General features: G+C 39.0%; 1 protein-coding gene and 1 long non-coding RNA gene across 3 annotated transcripts; one reads left to right on the top strand and one right to left on the bottom strand.

Moving 5' to 3' along the window:
* Positions 1–5,320: 5,320 nt before the first annotated feature.
* LOC106017690 (alpha-1-antitrypsin) lies at positions 5,321–16,759 on the bottom strand. Of its 2 annotated transcripts, none has more exons than XM_013101369.5 (6): positions 14,994–16,759; positions 9,610–9,774; positions 8,859–9,528; positions 7,161–7,431; positions 6,393–6,540; positions 5,321–5,594 (listed from the first exon to the last, which is right to left on the bottom strand). In XM_013101369.5, the coding sequence occupies exons 3-6, from the start codon at positions 9,514–9,516 to the stop codon at positions 5,403–5,405; spliced, it is 1,269 nt and encodes a 422-aa protein (XP_012956823.1). In that variant the 5' UTR covers positions 9,517–9,528; positions 9,610–9,774; positions 14,994–16,759; the 3' UTR covers positions 5,321–5,402. The 2 variants fall into 2 exon arrangements, with proteins under 2 accessions (XP_012956823.1, XP_021129364.1); XM_021273689.4 differs by lacking the exon at positions 14,994–16,759 and adding an exon at positions 11,203–11,464.
* Positions 9,252–15,112, top strand: LOC113843764 (uncharacterized). Its single transcript, XR_003497482.3, has 3 exons — positions 9,252–9,408; positions 11,521–11,664; positions 14,975–15,112. It is a non-coding gene; the product is annotated as an uncharacterized lncRNA (long non-coding RNA).
* Positions 16,760–19,108: the final 2,349 nt, after the last annotated feature.

Raw genomic sequence — 19,108 nt, 5'->3', positions numbered from 1 at the left:
ACTGAAAGAAGTGCTTTTCCAATTGGCCTGATAATGTGGAAATAATTAAGGGAATAATTTAATTATTTCTTTTCCTACTGTCAAGTGAGGAGCCAGTGACTCTGGTGTTTTGGTTCCTCCTTACAGGAGCAGTTTTATCCCATATCAGTAAGCTACTCCAGTCTGTGCCTGATCTTCAAATTATGATATACCAGCTTTGCAAGTTATATTTCTAGGTTTTCCAGGGCAAAGGATTTTTGAAAGAAAAACATCAGCAAGATGGTAATGATAGAACAAGGGAAATGTCATCTTGTTGCCTTATAAAGATGTAGAACTGAAGGTCTGTCTGCAAAAGTTTATTTAAATAAACCTCTTGACATAAATAGCTATTAATATCAGGAGACTAGCATCGTTGCAAAACAGCTCTAACTGGAATAAAAATAAATTCTTCTCAGTAATTTTATCTACTTCTCTCTGAATGGCATCCCAACTCTAATCTCCGTGTATCTTACAAATATTCAGACTTTTTTCGTTGGATAGGGACAGTACTGCTGGCTTCAATTCCAAAACAGCATGACTGATAGAAGGAAAAAAAACACCTGAAGGCTAATCTGTGACAGAACTGAGAATAGAAACTAGACCACTTTGTTTCCAGCCTCTTTAGCTAATGCAATAGGAATCTCAGAACTAAAATTTCATATGAACTCATAGCCTGCTAGATGTAAGTCATATAAACAGAACCAAATAATGCTATTATTTTCTTTTGTGATTTATCTCAGAAGGAAATAAAGTTCTTGTATTACCAGGGTGTGATTCTAAAAACTTCAGATGATCACTTTCATCAGTTTGCAGAAAACAATATTGTAAGTTTTCTGCTTTGTCTGTGCCTAATCTTCCAGCACTTAAACTGCATTTCCAAGAGCATGTATCTGTGAGGCCTGATGTGAATTGCATTGGTGTCAATCCAACGGCTTTTTAATGTTCAAGATGAGTATCCCTCACTGAGAACTCATCTCAAGTTTTACTGAAATATTTTCCACAAAGTTCCCACATGAAGATACAGGGACTGTAGATCCACTTGACGTTACAAAGGCTTTTCAGAACTACTCTGAATATATTAAAATAAAAAGGGAGAAAAAGGAAGTAATTGTGGATAAACTCTACAGAACCAAAATATGAGTTTCAAATGTATTTATTTTTTTTCCAAAAGATACATCAAACTCATGTAGTTATGACTGTTGGCCCAAAAATTTAATTAAGTATACAAGAACTTAGAGATGACATGTAATGCTCATAATTTTTAAAAACATGTAGCAGCTGGAATAAATGATAGTAAAAGAAGGTGTTAGACCTTCCCAAGTGTTGATGATGGTAAAGGCAAGAACTTGAGCACAACTGGCAGACCTGAAGCCCAGGATCATCAGGACAAAGATAGTGGAGATGTTGACTGAAGAGAAGAAAATATTCTTGCTAGATGCCTGGGTGGCCACTTACCTGCAAAATCTGAAGGCAAAGTTCACGTTGCTGGAAACAACAGTAGGGTCCTGTTGACAGGACCCCAAAGGATGTCCCTTATGTTAATGCTTCTCCTGAGGTGTGTAGTTTTCTTGTTCTGCTTGTGGCACGGGACTGATGAGAGCCAGGAATAACAGTCTCAAGAGCAACAAAGGAACATTGCTTGCAGTCATATGTCAAGAAGATATAAAAACAAATTCAAGGCTTCTTGAAGTACATCAATTTTGTGTGTCTGCCACACCAGAATCAACTCATTCCTTTGGCCTTTTGAGAACTCCTCTGGTTATTACTTGATCAGATTATATCAACGTTTGTCTTTCTCAGCAGTCAGTGAAACCATTTCTAAAAACAATTAGCAATCAAAATCTATGAGTTTCCCTTTTAGCCCAACACTATGAGAGTAAAGTGACCATGGGGGATCTGAACACATATCTCTGATTCAGTGCTAGCTTGGCTTTTGTATTACTGCAGTCATGGTCTGCTTTATTTAATATCACTGTGAGATTTGAGGAATGGGGAGCTGTGCACCTCATCCCCTTCATCTCTGCATGGCTGCTAGAAGGAGAGCTGAATGCAATTAACCTTGGATGTTGAGCCTTTCTCAACAGTGATCCATCTGCCAAGGGAAACTCTCCAATGGCCTTTTCCTGACAGCTTAATCCAGTTTGCAGAATCAGGGCAGCAACCAGAAAAGAGCTTGCACAAGAGTCAAAAACCGTCAGGTCTCTAAACCCTTTTTTTCAGAAAGATTGAAATACAGACCTTCTGGTTAATAAAAAAATCTTTTTATTTTAAGATTTTATTTATTTATTTATTTGTTTATTTATTTATTTGGTGGGAAGGGGGCAAACAGTGGCTATGCATATATGCATATTTTACACTATATCTAAGTTCATAGAATAGAATTCAATTTACAAACTTTCCACTTCATGAAAGTTTTTGCATGCTCATATGTGAGGTATTTCAGTTGTTTGCATCATCAGATTATTTCTGTGTTATCTGAGGACCAGGACAAATCCTTGATGAAGAGAAGCCTTTTGAAAATGTCCATTTACTTATTGTGACAGCAGACACAAAGCACCAGTCAGAAGAACCTGTCAAAACACATCCTTAGCAAATGCATGGGAGTCTCACAGTTTGCAGCTTGCTTTGTTTTTGAAGTGTTTCCTGAACTGTTTAGTTTGGTCCACAGAGTGGGAAGGATCTCTAGTTCTCTTGTAGTTTGGGAAGTAGCTGGTGAAGGCCTTCCAGCATGACTAAGCAGCATTCAGAAAACCTGTGCTAGAGCTTATAGGGCTGAATGACAAAGGGAGTTTCCCACTCCTGTTGATTATTCTGTCTCCATTTGTACTTTTATACCAGACAGCACAAGAGCACAGACCTTAAGCCTGCAATTACTCATTCTTGCATTTTTAGTACTGTTCCTGATACAGGTATTGTGCATGCCAATCCTTCCAGACAAGTTTTATGCACGTTTTCAGGGTTAACCCAAGCCAGGAGCCATTTCCAATAGGCAGCCCTGCTGTCTTGCAGGGTCAGAGTTAAGCAACATCAAAATGGGCTGTGATGAGACAGCTGAGCTCAGAACCAGTGAATAGACCATGGAGCACTTTGTTATCAAGCATAGATGTAAACTCTGGAAATAGAATTAATCTCAGTGCTTGTTTTACCACTTCCAGGTAATCATATCTTTCTGAACCATTATTTCTTGATGAAGCACAAGATTTAATTTATATTTAATCTATAATCTTGCAACACAAGCACTTTTTGGGTGTTGGGACAACTGAAATATCCCCTAGGTATGTTTTAGCCACTGCTTCCACATTAAGATGCCTGTTAAAGGTCTTTTATCTTAAAGGGGAACTTGAAGAAGACGACACAAAGTAGACAGCAGTGGACATTCATGCCATCAGCTATGAATGCTGTAAAGGAAGGATGGTATGGGAAAGGACTTCTCCTTCCAAGGTCTGAAAGTGATTAATCCCCTCCACAATTTTAAGTTACATCTCGCTTACCTTATGAGCCCTTCCAATGTCACAAAATATCATTGCTTCATCCATCACTCACTCACCAGTGTGGTTTGCAGAGTTCCTTAGGATTTATTTGCCAAATCCAACTCCAAACCATCCTCCACCCAGGGAGGAGTAAACATGGATTTCAATCTACCAGGAAAATATCTTTTCCAGCACTCCATGTCTAATGCTAAATAGACCTGGAGGTCTAGCAGTCTTGCAGGTCCAGCCTGACCAGGATGTTGGAAGTACATGATTGTCTGCCTTCAGGAAAGGGAGGGATGTGGACATGAGTATTCCTGAATATCCAGTATCTAAGGAAAATACTCTTAACTGCAAAGGCTTGGCACTGGGGTGTATGATGGGGGGGGGGGGCGGGAGGATTGGAAGATACTGTTGTTTTAGGAAGGTTGGTCTCTACAAAAAGAGATTTGTTCTAATGCTACTAACTACAATTATCAAATTGACCTCATGACCTATTGACTAAAAATTCTTAATTGTCCAGCCCCATATATTTAAAGAAAATGAATGAGATACAACACACTGAAAAGGGCTGTTCTGCACTTGACCAACATTAAATACATTTATCCTTCTTAAATAGTTGCTGTTGAACCCAAGGGATGGAACAGTAAATCAGGTTGATACCACACAAGACCAGCTGTATTTGTTAGCAGATCTCTTTTCTTGGTGCTGTAGACCCTCACAAGTGCCAAGTCTTGACTCTGGATTTTGACACTACCTTGGATCAATAAGGCCACATCAAGAGATGTCAAACTGGCACAGACATCCTCAGAAGGCTGAACAATCATTTTCTCACACAAATAAATTATTTTTTTTCATTACTAGCCTGTAAATAGAAATGATTGTCCCCACTACTCTGTAATGGTGCAGCCTCAGCTCAAGTACCATGTGCAGTTTTGGATGCCATACTATAAGGGCATAAAAGTATTAAAGAGCATCTGAAGGATGGATGCAAAGATGGTGAAGGGTCTAGAGAGAAAGATATGAGAAGAATATGAGAAACAGCTAAGGCCCCTTGGTTTGTTCAGTCTGGAGCAGAGCAGGCTGAGGGGAGGCCTCGTGGGGGCCTGCAGCTCCCTCATGAGGGGAGCAGAGGGACAGGCACTAAGCTCTGCTCTCTGGGGACAGCGACAGGACCCAAGGGGATGGCATGGAGCTGGGACAGGGGAGGGTGAGGCTGTGTGCTAGGAAAAGGTTCTGCACTGAGAGGGTGGCGGTAGAACAGGCTGCCCAGGGAAGCGGTCACAGCACCAAGCCTGCCAGAAGTCAAGAAGTGGTTGGACAGTGCACTCCAATATGTTTTAATTTTTGGATGATCCAATGAGAAGTCAGGAGTTTGACCCAATGATTCTTGTGGGTCTCTTCCAACTCTTGATATTCTATTATTCTATTCTAATGGTTTTCTATAAAAGACATCCACACGGAAGAGAAAGCCTAAGACATCCCTGGGTGGACTGCATTTAAATGTTAATTTCTCACATCATCTCTCCAAGACCACATAAGAGTTGGAGGCAGCTGGAGAAAACATTAACATTTTCCTTGCTTCCCACTCACTACTCAGGAGCAGCCTGTTTGTTCATTCATTATTTACTAAAAAGGATTTAAACTGTTTCTCTTATTTTTCAAAGATAACATATAGTGTCCATTAGAAGACTAGTATATACACTTTTTCATAATTCACTAATAAGTATATCTTGGTAATTATTTTCTACTGGAAAAGGGAGTAAGAACAACAATTTTAATATTGACTGTATTCTTGCCTCAATCATTTTTTTGGAAAAAAACAATGTTCGTAACAGCTTTGATATGGTTTTAATTGCAGACTATAAATGCATCAAGAATGCAGTTAAATCAAAAAGACATGCTATGGACCACTCATTTTTCATTAGGGTTCACAATTTTTCCCATGAAGAGGATGCTTTGAGTATATTGATCAACAATCAACAACAAAAATGGACGATTGAATTTTACAACAGGAGGAACAGAATGAGGAGCAAAGTCTGTGCCAGTGACTGCTGCAGCCTCTGTGCCATTTTCATGAATATTCAGCAGTGACTTGTGCATAGCCTACAATAAAACACAGCAAGAATTAGCATACATACAGGACAGGTGTGGAATGACTAAAATTAGCACTAAGTTAATTGAGCTATTGCCTTTCACAGAATTGCTGATAGGTCATGAACAACACAACTGCATCCCATAGAAGTTGTTCAGCAACGTTGTCTTAATGAGCAAGTATTTTCCCATTCAGTATTCCTCACCACAGTTTCTATTGCAGTAGAAAAATCAATCTTCATATCAAATTGTTGGTACTAAGCTTTGTTTCTCTAACCCCATAATACTATGTTGTTAACAATTTAACAGCCATTATGAAAGCAATAATTACATCTCTTCACATTATCTTTTCCTCCCAGGAAGTGGGATGCTTTCCTCAAATCTGGTCCATCTTATGTGATTAGCACTTGTCATTGTCTTCTATGGAAAAGGTTTTAAAATCCTTTAAATTAGAGAATGCACACATTATAAATAAGGGCTATTTTTCCTGCTAAGTACATTCATGCAAAGCACCCCCAACAGGTATCCATGGAGGCTCCTTTCACATGAAGAAGCTAGGCTGTATTTTGTTCCTGGGACAAGTGATATACCCCTTCCAAGCTTGGCCACGAGTCTCAGCTTGTCAGAAGGAAGACAGTACTCTTATCTCCAGATCTTGTACAAATCTCAGAGAACTTACTGTACTAGCTAAAGTGTTCTAGTTCACAAAATGCCAACCACTTCCAGTGATAAGAAACATTTCACAACATGACTTAAAGATAAATGGTTATCAAGGAATCCACAGACCATCATTTCTGTTGATAGACTTACTCTTGAAATCTTCAGATCAGGCTTTCCTGTTATTCCAGACAGATCAGCCCAGTCAGAAAACACATCTGTTACACCCAGATTCATGAACATTTTCTTTAAGTCATAGGTACCAGAAATAGATAGCTTTGGAATATACACTTCTACCCTCCTGTTAATTTAAAAGAAAATTATGGTAGTTATTGCAACCAAAGTATATCTTGAACTCTCCCAACTTGTTGGTTATTCTTTTGTGCTAAGAAGCCAGTCTTCAGATTTATACAAGATAGCAAGACAATCGTCTGGAGGATAGGAAGATGTGGTAGGAGAAAGATGGGATTTTTAATCCCACAACCACCACTTGAATGGACAACAAGCAGCAGTGGTGCCAGCATGTTAGTGGATGCATTTGCATTAGTTTTCTAGCCCTGAAGGTTTTTCTTTTGTAAAGCACACCCCATTTCCTGAGGGATCTTATTGCTATGTTATATTGCTATGTTACTGATATTAACACATTGGATTTGAGAGAAAAGAAGTGGAGAAACTTAAGATTAACTAAAAATGCATGAGAAGAAAGTGAATTTCCCAGGTCACAGAGCTCTTCCCTCATCAAAAGGCTATGCTGATTCCAATTGTTGCTAAGCGTATCAAATAAAAGTCATTTGATCTGTTCCTTTATATCTGTCCCATACATAATTCTTCAATGAGCACCTGAATTAATAACTGTAAAACTTGATTATAGTATTTAGACTTCGGATTCTGACTACTGTGAAGCATCAAATTAGAATTTACCGTCTTTCAAGTAATTTTTCCCATTTAGACACAGTTTCTTTTGTCAAGGCGTTCTCCAACCATTTCATTTTTCCTTCATTAGGCAGGACAAACAACGCTGCAACATCTCCCTTGTAAGGAATCTGCACCACCTTGCAAGACAGCATCTTGTCAGAATACATTTTATAAAAGCTATCTCGAGTCATCATCTTCACTTCAACTGAGGTCTTTGCATTCACATAGAAATAATCCTTGCGAGTCCCCTTCACATTGAAAGGATTTTCCCAGTAGGCTTAAAACCAAGAGAGAAAAAAACAAACACATAATTGTATTCTAAGTAGGATATATTAGTATAGTCCAGACTAATTTACAACAGATAAATCCATATATGAAGATTTACACTCATACTCAAAGATCAGAGGCATTCAAAATTCATTCAAGATCTTTGCCATAATGTGTTCAATGGTCAAATATCCCAGATTAAAGTTCACATGGACTCATACAATACCTTTTCTAAGTCAAATAAATTAAATACAGTAACTTCATCATAAACTTTTATTTGAGAAAATTGATGGTTGACAAGAAACTAATGAGTTTCTTTACAATAATTTTGCTTATAAAGCAAGTTCCACAGCAGATGACTACCTTTTTCCTTTTTAAAAGGTAGTACATTGATCTCCTTCCATGCTTTTTCATCTGTTCTTCATCTTGTAGCACAAAGGAAAAGCTTATATGCAAGAACCTGAACTTTTGGGCCATATCATAATATGTTGATTGTTTACTGTAGTGGAGTTATGATCAACTAAGTGAGTTTCCAGGGCTTTAACCTCCAATGCAGGGATCACATTTTTTTTTTTTTTTAAAGTACTGAATAGAACTAAAATTGAAAAATAAGTAATAAAATGTAAACATTGTTGTACTCTGGTTATTTTCTAAGTTTGATCTTTTGTCTGTCCCATCATAAAGAAAAACCTCAGGCTAGTGCACTTGAGACTAGGGTACCTAGATTTAACAGAGTACATGAAGTAAAATCTATTTTACTGAATGCTCTTCTATTTTCTAACATTGCCTTCTGGGTGGTAAATTCAATTTATGTCCTGCATGCTGCTATAAATTGACCTAATGTTTAAGAGTAATTTAATCATTGACAAATCAGTACATTCTCAAGTACCTCTTGGTGTATGTATGTGTATCTATCTATAAATAAAATGGGATGACAAGCTGTCATTTAGAGCCCAGCTCCATAGGTATGTACACATCAAACAGATATGGACTGTAAATTAAAGTGTTTGGCAATTTTTGATAACTTCCTTGGATTTTATTTTTCTACTTCATACAGCATGTAAAAAAAAATAGCAGAATAATTTTTGAAATAAGTAGAAAGTCTAGGAAGTCTGGTAGAAAAAATTAATATAATAAATCTCTTTATTATAAATCATAATAAATCTGAATAAATAATAAATCTAAATAAAACTGCATAAATCTCTTGCAGTCTGACAATTCCATAAAACTTGAAAATTGCAGAGTGAACTTTTGTGTCTGCAAGCTTAGAAAAAAATTAGATTTAGAAAGTTTCAACGAATGAGAACTTTCAATGTTTCTTATAATAGCCTAGTCTTAACACTGCCCTTTCTTTTAAGAATAATTCATAATTAATCTGGGATATTTGGTTCAGTCCAGGCCAAACTGAAGTATTGCAGTAACATCTGTATAACTTACCTTTGAAATAAATATAATTAACAAGTACCATTAGAGAGTTTGGATCAAGGTCTGTAAACATTTGATTTATCTTCCCATGAGTTTGGTTCTTTATGTGATCATTGATCACTTTCTTAGCTTCAGTTGAATTCTGGAAGTTACTAGAAATAATTTTTCCCCTGTATGTTTTTTGGATATCCTTCAGAAATGTTTTCAGCGGCTTCAAGTGTTCATCTATGAACAGGGTGTTCCCCATGCTCAGCTGCACCTGACTGCCAGGACGGTTCAGCAAGGAGAGGAGATGACGAAAGCCATCATGTATCTCCTCCTCCCGGGTGCTGGTGAGATTAAAGGCCAGCCCCTCCAGCACCTGAACCCGGCTTGCAGCTCTGGAGCCCAGGGCCAGCAGGGCAAAGGCAGCAGACACACTGACTGGGGAGAAGAAAATGTTCTTGCCAGGTGCCTGGGCAGACGCTTGCCTGTAAAACCTGAAGGCAAAGTCCGTGTTGCTGGGGACTATCCGTTGGCAGAACCCAAGAGGATCTCCCTCATGGGAATGCCGCTCCTGGAGGTGAGTTGCCTGGGGCTCATCATCACGGTGGTCAGGCTGGATCATGCTGTGAACAGCAGGGTAAAGCACAGCCACCAGAAAGGATACCGTGAGGGTGGCCTTCATCATCCTTTGCAGTTACTGAGGAGACAAAGAGAAATGGTTTCAGATCCTGTAGAACAGTCAGTCAACATCTCATCTTTTATTTCTCTCTGCTACTACCTTCAACAGCTATTTGTTAATTAGCGTTAATCTCCTGATCTTCGCCTTTTCTATGGCAGTGTTTTGAGATGCTGCTGCTTCTGATCGTAGATTATAATTCCTATCCAGTACTGCCCACTTCAGTTCTGCTTTCCTCCAGCTGCAGGAGTCCTTTGTTACTGGAAGCTTGTGGAGAGAAAAGCACAGGAGTATTAAAGAAAAATCAGAGGAAGAGAAATTAAAAGGATGGTTGTTTTTTCATCTCCATTTTATGGTGAGGTAACATATTGGGAGCTACTCTTACTTCTATGTTTACCTCAAAGAATTGAGGATTATCATATTAGTGCCTGAATGATATTTATGTCAAATCAGCAAGCTATGTCAATGGAAAAAAAATACAAGACTGCAACAGCCAAAAGTCATGTGTCATCTCCCCTTCACCCCCAATCCTGCCTCATTTTAACATAAAAAGTGAGTAATTACAAGGGAGCAAGTAACGTTTTTCTGCTTCAATACCTGGTTAGATCAGAACATGTTGCTTTATTTTAGTATTTTAAACCACCACTCCACAGACACATGCCTTTCAGATGGCTTTCCCTGTTTGTACAGTCCCAGCACAGCCAGAGGGTGAGGCCACTGCACTGGGATTGGCCCCTCCTGTCTCTCCAAACATTGTATAGCAGGGAAGCATGTTTCCATAAGGCACATAATACCTCAGCTAGAGTCATTCAGGAAAGAGTCTGGGTTGTGGTATCTTTGTTATTTCTGACAACTGTAGTAATTTTTTGTTTGCTGATGACTTCTATTCTTACCTATTAGACTAAGAACCTGCAAGTATGCTTTGTAGTATCCTTCATAGTGTCTAGAAAGTTGACTTTATCAAATAAGAGACGAGAGCTATTCCAGTTAAAATTTGTACTAAAGACTAGAAAAACAACTCCAAACAGACTTCACCCAGTATCTTACTTAAAGTGGAATAGCTTTTGGGAAGAAGAGTGCATGAGTTACATGATCACCTTACAACTGGTGGCTAAAGCACCCAGAAACACAGGCTCAGTAAAAGCAGGAAGGATTTTCCTTCGGATTTCAACCAACCTGCATCAGCATTCTGTCCACTCAGATTTGGGTGAAAAAGACACAGCTTGTCCTTCTTCAGATTTACTGTGAGATCTGAGTAAATCAGGACTTATGGGGAGCTTGGCATAGCAAAATTAGCTTTATGAATCCTGTCTGGACCACACTGGTGTAAATAAGACGCCTCATGCCCACCAGAGTTTTGGTTCATTGTAAGCTTTAGGGAGTCTCACTAAGGATAACAATCTAGACTGACAGTTGGGAAGTAAGAATATTTTCTCTCTTGTTAATGAAGCAGGTTTATTCTAGATATGAAAGAACTATTTTGGATAAATATTCAGAACAGAGTTGTACTTGTGGAACTGCTATAATATACCCCTACAAGTTGCTATTCAATATTTCTTGAAATTAAATTCTGCTGTTATTTGAGTGCTTAGAAACCAGGTCTCACCCTTGAAAGCAGATGTGCTTCATGATTCACTAGCTAAATGCCATATAGCTGCACCAAAATATTTAAGGTAAAGATATCTGGGTACTTACATTGCATTCAGAAGGGTTCTGCACTCATACAGGTTGTGTTGTTCCTGGCTGCTTTACTCACACTGCTGTTTTCCTCTGTTAAACATTACATGGGCTCAAATATAGATTATCTAGAAGGACAAAGCTAAATGCTGATGAAGCTAATTTTCTTGGCTATCATATTCATGTGTCCACATCTCTACTCCAAACAGAGCGAAGACCAGCAGTCCAAGCCAGTCAGTAAAGTGGAATGTTATGTCCCAAACAGTACGCAACACCTACACAAATATTAATTAAAATGAGATTTGGTGCCAAAGGCAGCTGCTTTTTTCTATGCAGTACCTGAGACAGAGATTACCCTTGATCCGAAGATGTGAATTCTGCCCAGCACTAAGCTCTGACAGCCAGAGGCAGGGCAAGGAAGCTTTGGGGAACACCTCTTGTTATCAGCCATGCTACCCAGCCTACTGGACTCTGCTTAAGGTAACTTCTTTGAGTATCTGATCATATATACATCCTCCTGGAGCCACTGACAGTTATCATGGGACTCTCACTTGAGGGCATTGCCCTTGTTTTCCCACCCTGTTACACATCCAAACCTTGATGTCAGCTGCTTAAGTTACAAGAAACATTCTGGTAGAATTAGGATATTTTCCTTTATGTTATTTCCTTACTAGATTATCTTTTTTTGTTGTTGTATTAGAATGTTGTAGTCATATATTATTCCAATGGCAACCTACTTTCATAGTGGCATAATCATCTTGTGTTTCCTACTAAGTACTGCCTAGACTCAATTTAATCCAGTACAAAAAGAGACAGATCTAGGGGATGTAAAGACCCTACTACTGTTATAAATCTCCTCTTTGTTAAATACCTAGTCTCACCAGAAACTCATCTCTTAAGAAAAATACAGAAATTACATAGCTCTTTACAGGCCAAATTTTTCAGGTAATAAGTTCTAATAATTTCCAAAGCTAAACTTCATTTTCAGCATTTCTTTCTCTCAGCAGAACAGTTTTAAATGTTTCTGTAGATCTTACCAATCCCAATATTTTTTAAGTGCACGTACTGTGACCAAACAAACATAATACATTATACAAGCGCAAACCCATTGTCCTCTGCTTGCAAGAACTAATAGAATTGGACTGAGTAGATAAACAATCCAATATTCAGAGCACTGACTTTAAAGTGCACCAGTACCCAACAACACATTCCTAATGAGAAAGAACAGGGGCAAGTTACAATGATAGTGAGTATCGTATAGTTTAGTATTCCTTATCACCTTTACATGCTGGACCACATTTGCAACAAGCTCACCAGAGCTCTTAAAGAAAAATATCTTTAGAATTTCATTCAGTAGTTCCTATAACAGACCCTCTTATATTCTGAAATTAAACTAACACAGATTGACTGGCAATCTTGAAATAATATAACAGATGAGCAAGTGTCTTGTGGTATTCCTTCCTGTGTTTAATAAACCTCCACTAAATATCAATCTGTAGGCCATACGTGAGCATCTCTAGACTCTAATTGCAGCTATGGCAGTGTGTTAAGAACTTAATATTCTGCCCTTGTGGGTTGAAAGACTTTCAGGTAGTACACTGCTTTATCTCTTCTGACCATATTAAAAGTCTCTGAAGTTTTTTCTGCTAAAGGAAAGAACTTTTACCTCAAATAGACTATGCTCCCTCACTCTCCCCTTGTCTCCATGAGCTGTGCTACCCCTTCCCCCCAGATAAGTTCGTTCATTTATCTTAGGCATGCTGGTTCACTATCATTTTTCCATTCCAGAAACCAAAAGACAATGTGAAGATAGAGGTGATACTGTAATACTATATTTAACCTTGGTTATACAGCCAGAGATAAAGCTGGCACCTTCTTCTAGATCATATTCATTATCTTTATGAAACAAGTCTTCCCAATATTTCATCTTGTTAAATCATGAACTTCCACCTAGTCAGATACTATACATAGGTTTTTACTTATGCTCATAAGCCAAGTTTGACACAAAGTCATAGGTTTTTGTGTAAGCAATATCCATACGTGGTTCCTTCACATAGATACTTTCCTTGTTTCCCAACGATAACATTTTTGTTGAAGTACAAAAAGAATGATTAATAACCCAGAGAATACTGGAATTAACATGCCTATATCTTGTCAGCATGTCTATATCTACACGTCAGCAAAAGATGAAAAACACCAGTGTTGGGGGGCGTGAACAATTATATAGTCATTTCATTGCTCTAGAAAACTCTAGAAAAGTATCATATTTATACTTTGAAAAGGTCAGATAGCTGTTCAACTGTGGTTAAAAAAGCAAATTCAATACTAAGAATTACTTACAAATAAGAAATATGGAACAAAACGTGTATCAGTATGCCTCTGTACAGCTGCAGGATGTGTTTACATCCTGAAGATTGCATGAAGTTCTTACTCAAAGTTTCAGAAAGAATTTCATAGAATTGGAAGATTTACATAGAAGGATAACAAGGAAGACCAAAGACTTGAAATTACTAAAAAACAACCGATGAGCAAAAACGAATAGTAGATGACTGATGAGCAAAAATGAATAGTGGATGACAAAGCAGTATCTTTGAGCACAAATCTGAAAAGCATCTAATGAAACAAACATACCATGTTCAAAATAACCAGATTTTCATCCAGATGTTAAACAGTGGAGGTATTTGCTAAAAGGCATTGCAAATACTAAAGGTTGACACAGCTTCTGTTAGCAGCTGCATAATGTCACAGAGGAAAAACTAACTGAGAATTGATTAGTATGAATAAGTTATTTTTTTCTTTACATATTGTCTTTAACCAACAAGTCCTTGGGAAAAACAGAAGTGTCCTAGTATACTGTGTTTCAACTCATGTAGTTATTCTTTGGACAGCAGCTGTAAGCCACTTCTGAAGAGAGGCATCTAGCATGCTTGAAACACTGGATTTGCTTGCATGCTAGCTCAACCTCCAGTTACAGAGCAAGCTCAGCTATGTTTTCTATATGCACTGGCATATTGAGAGAATACTTGCTGTCAAAGGTCTTGCATGCAGGGCTTCAGAATCCTGCTGTCAAAGTGAAGGAACGTGGAACTTCTTCCTAGTGATTGTTCCCCAAACAGTCAGAGAGGGAGAGAAATGAAGCACACATCCGCGTTCCCCTCTCCCTCTCAGGGTTTGAGGGAAGGTCCATGCTAAGCTGTATCCTTTTCTTGAAGGGTGTGTCTTCAGATACAGACACAAAACAACATAGAATAAATCCTAAATCTCAGTGCTTTTGAAGTGTATGACAATAAAAAGCTATACAGAATTTTCACATAATCTGCATATATGAAAAGATATGTTAGTTTACTTTGTGAATTCCTGACTAGATTAGCTGTTTATTGTGTGCAAAGTTTAGGTGACAATGAAACGCTACTTGTACCTGACATCATTTACTTTTCAACAATGGAAAACCAGAATATCTGGCAGTCCTCTGAGTCAGGCTAGTCAAAGGCAGAGACAATACTGAGAAGTGAGACAGAGGGAAACTTAAGGTATGTACAGGTCCGAATAATAAAGAGGAATTTCATTTCTTTAAGAGATAGAATAGTTAGATGTTGACTTGCACACAGCAGAGGCACTACATAGAACAAAGGACACAGAACAGTTGTTGGATCTGAAGGAGATCAATAGAGAGAAAGAAGTCCTTCTGGCCCCCACAAAAATAAGTGGGAAAAATACATGAGGAATAACAGTACTGCTTTAAAAGCAGCCAGCTTGGTTGCCTTACTGGATACATTTCCCTACCCCACAGCTGCTACCAGGACACTGACCTTTTCTGTAGGAGCTATCCTCCTGGTGTCAGAAGTCATAAGAAGTCACAAGCCTCCACCACCCTTGGGAGTCCCCACTTCCCAGACTCCACCTGCCCCTCAAGCAGCATAGCTGAGAGCTTACAGTCTTGCATTAGTGGCATCTCAGCACTTATATGGGCTCCACCCTACCACCTGCTGCAGGAACTTCTGATCCTCCCTGATCAGCCAGCTGGTATCCAAAGCACAAAGCACCCCTGGTTGAAAAGTAGCTGATGGTGCTCTTCAGAAGTAGTGACAGCCTGTGAGAAACTACCACCTTCTGTAACTGCACTTTCCTGGCAGACACAAGCACCCTTGTCTTCTTCTCAGAGTTCCCAGTGATGCCCTCATGATCCTTTCAGAAATGGAGCTGCCTCACACAGACTCATCTTGGAATCACACGTGCTGTGTAATACCACATAGGCCTGCTTTCAGGCAGCAACTGCTACAGAAAGCTCAATAACTTGTGTGAAGCTAGTTAATGAAGCAAATGTGTGTGACTAATTTTTCTATCCAATTGCTCGGCTCTCTTCAAAATGGGTATTTTATTTTTCATTCATACAGGTTCAGCATCCTTAGTATTGTTGACCAATATTGTCTGATGGATAGATGGATATAAACTATCTTGTACAGGACGTATTCTTCTATGTAATTCTCAGAGGCTGAAATGGGTTTCAATTTTTTATTTTTATTTATATTTTGTGTGTGTGTGTGTGTTTTCTGGGGGGGAGTCAGGGGTTGTTTTTGTTTTCTAAAAGGTGGTTCTCGTCTGAACAGGAATAAGCATTACAGGAATGGCAGAAACAGGGACAATACTGCTAAACGTAGCTTTCTATTTGCCTGTTACTAGAACAAATGACTGCACTTTAACTACAGATACAGATAAAAACTATTGACAGAGATTGGCAGTACTGCTGGGATTCAAGAAGAAAACATCAGTATGGAAAGGTTTAATCTCCTAAAGGAAAAAAAACAAAGAAAACAAAATAGTAAGGCTAGTCGGGTTAGTCAAGGGCTAGTCACCCAGGAATCGCTGGGTCATCAGGTGAAGTGACACTGTCATCAGTGTTGATGGAGCTGGCAGATGATGCTTTGCCACACCTGGGAGCTGCAGAATCTGATCCTCCCCTGCCTGAATTTTGGTCAGAATCTGGGAGCAGAATACAGATGTTTGGCCTGAGAGCTTGCTAAATCTTAAGTATATTTTGTCTGTTATAACTAATAAATTGTTGCATCATACTTTTAAGTTGTGCGTATCTTGCTTTCAGGATACCAGCTAAAAATAGCCAGCTAAAAATGGCTCAACAAACTGCCCCCCCAAAGAGGCTGTAACAATATCTTCTGTTTATTCTTTTCTCTGGCAAGTGGAGAAATAAGGGATAGTTTGCAGACCAGGAGTTATAACAGTCCAAATTAACTATTTTCCTGGGCATGTAAAATACATTTTTGATTAATATATCAGCACATGGAAATCTACCTATTAGTAGGACTCGTGTTTAGAGCAGAAACAACCTCTGACTGTTTAGTCATCAGCAGGATTTGTAGTTTTTACACAAAGAGGATGTTGTGGGTATGCTGATCAACAATCAATGAGAGGAAAGGACAGATGAATTTAACGACTGAACAAGCAGAAGTGAGATCCACTTCCATAGAAATAACTTCTGTAGACAAAGTGATATTCTAATACGTATTCGGTAGGGTTTTGTGGACAGGTGGCTCTATGGGATGAAAGTAACCATTTCCATTTCAACAGTGGATAAAGATCCATGATGCAAATAAATATGTAGAAACCCTGGCTGTCAGAAAACAAACAAACAAACAAACAAACAAGCAAACAAAAAAAACCTGAACTCCCCTTCCCCCCCTCCCCCCCCCCCCCCCCCCCCCCCCCCGAGAAAAGATTAATGAAAAGCCATTGAAAAAATAATACATCCCTTTGGGTTTGTTAGGATCATTACCTGTGGCTGAAAATATTGCACAGACAGATGACTGAGTTGTATGAATTAAACAGACAGGTCACCAATCCCACACAGAAGAAATCTGAAATCCACTATTTTTCACTACTACTCAAGATGAAATTGGTCTGTGGTACAACTACACCTTGAAGAGTAAGCACATTATGGAATATTGAAACAATGTAGTCCTAAAGGTTGTTTCTTCTCCATGGGGAAAGAATAGGGGGCTATATACATGTAGCTTTCTTAGCAGCTTCTAAAGCTGTTTAACACAGCTTTGGTACTTGGAAGTCCTATAGGTAAGACCAAAGGTTAGTGTTCCTGGATGCTGGAAGTCTAATGAGACACATCAGCTTAATGAGAGAAGTATCTCCAGTATAAACGTCTATCTGATTTACTTCTTTATTCTTCAACCCAATCTTTTGAGTAGCAAAAGTGATTAAAGGTAGTTTAAAAGCAACTAACTTTGCTGACTATGGGGAGCCTTCTTAAAGCTTTTCTTGCTCAAGGTTTTCAGGTCCATACTATCCCATTCCTTTCTTAACAAACTTACTTTTGAAACCTTCAGTTTGTGTTTCTTTGTGATTTCTGGTGGATCAGAATGGTTGGAGAATAGCTTAGTAACACCCAGTCCCTGGAGGAATGTCTCTAGGTTGTAGGTGCCAGAGAAGGACGTTCTTGGAAGATGTAGATGCATCCTCTTGTTGAGTCTATCAGGAAGTGAAGGTGAGTCATTATACTGTGGCAACATCCTGGAGAAGTTGCTAGAAGTCAGTGACTAAAGATTCTTGTGCACAAATACAAAGGAATTTACTTAATTTATTTGCTGGTTGGAGTGCAACTGAAAAAAAAAATCTGGGTGAGGGAATAGGTGAGTTACTTTTACAGTGAGGCTGAGCTCAGTGGGCCATGCACAGTTTACACCACCTTTACAAAGGTTCTAAGACTGAGGAGTCTCACTCAGTGCAAACGTGCTTTACAGTAGTGCATGGAAGACAGCAGTGCTTTGAAATGTGCAGTGTCCAGAATGAAACGGGCTGTGGTACAGATCTTCACACCTCTTTGTGTTAAACTTAGAGTTTCCCAAGCAGGAAACCTGTGCAACAGCACAGCCAGCTGAAGAAGAAGATAGAAGGAAAGAGACTCAGTGCTGTAGAGAAGAGTTGTATACAAGGGCTGGGAGTAATTCTGGGTTCCCTGTATGACCAAAGTAAACCCAACCAAGCATCAGTACTGTGAGTAAACTGTCAGAGACACAAATGCAAACATTTTGCCTGTTCAGGCATTCTTTGGTTGAAAATCAACATGGATTGGTTTTGAAACTATTAAAATCTGCTTCAGTTATCACTGTTTTCGTGAGATGCTGGCTTGAAGTCTCTTGTACAAGGAGGTCAGCAAGAGTTCTGTATGCCAGCAGCTGGTCCACTAGAGCAGCCCATATGTGGTGAGAGTGAACCGGCAAAATGTGCCTACAAAGACACCTAGATTTATATCTTAGTTCATTCCTGACCATATGACTGTATTCACATTCAAGCCATTCACACATACTCCAAGCAGCTCTAATACAAGCTACCTAGTTCCCTTCATCAGCAAAAGCCCAGCAAGCCTTGCAACCTCTGGCAGCCCAAGCTACACCCTGCTGAATTCAACGTCCACCCCCAGAACCACTCTATATAAACATTTCCTCAGGCTGTTACACAACTCTCCTGTTATTTTGGACACATAAAGAAAAGAAAAACAAACAAACAAACAAACGAAAATGATGTCTCAAGGCAGCAAAATGTCATCCTTTGCCAAGGAGGACTAGGAGTGAGGGCCTGTAGAGCAAATACAGCCACCCTACTCCAGAAGATCTTCTGGAAGATCCAGAAGAACATTCATATCACATATCTGGTATGAATATGAGCCACATCAGCTGGCTAAAGGGGTCAAGGCTGTCTTCATGTTCTGTCCACAAAGACAGTATACACATTGCCATAGTTTACGAACACTTACCCCAACACCAAACTGGAGATTTGCTGAAAGGATTCAGCCAATGTGGGATTACTGAGGGTGACCCTGGAGCAGGATTCAGTGTTACACTGAAGAACCTACCTGGCCTATTTCTAGTATACACAGTTGTATTCAGATTTTTCCATT

The sequence above is a fragment of the Anas platyrhynchos genome, chromosome 5 (genome assembly GCF_047663525.1).
Source record: "Anas platyrhynchos isolate ZD024472 breed Pekin duck chromosome 5, IASCAAS_PekinDuck_T2T, whole genome shotgun sequence".
Classification (NCBI taxonomy): Eukaryota; Metazoa; Chordata; class Aves; order Anseriformes; family Anatidae; genus Anas; species Anas platyrhynchos.
This window is presented reverse-complemented; position numbering and strand designations above follow the sequence as displayed.

What these genes read in the sequence shown, in the direction of transcription:
- LOC106017690 (XM_013101369.5), bottom strand. Translation starts at nt 9,516, where the DNA reads ATGATGAAGGCCACCCTCACGGTATCCTTTCTGGTGGCTGTGCTTTAC. An exon ending in TAATTATATTTATTTCAAAG is followed by an intron (nt 7,432 to 8,858) that starts GTAAGTTATACA and finishes CTTGGTTTTAAG; the next exon opens with CCTACTGGGAAAATCCTTTC. An exon ending in GAAAAATTACTTGAAAGACG is followed by an intron (nt 6,541 to 7,160) that starts GTAAATTCTAAT and finishes TTAAATTAACAG; the next exon opens with GAGGGTAGAAGTGTATATTC.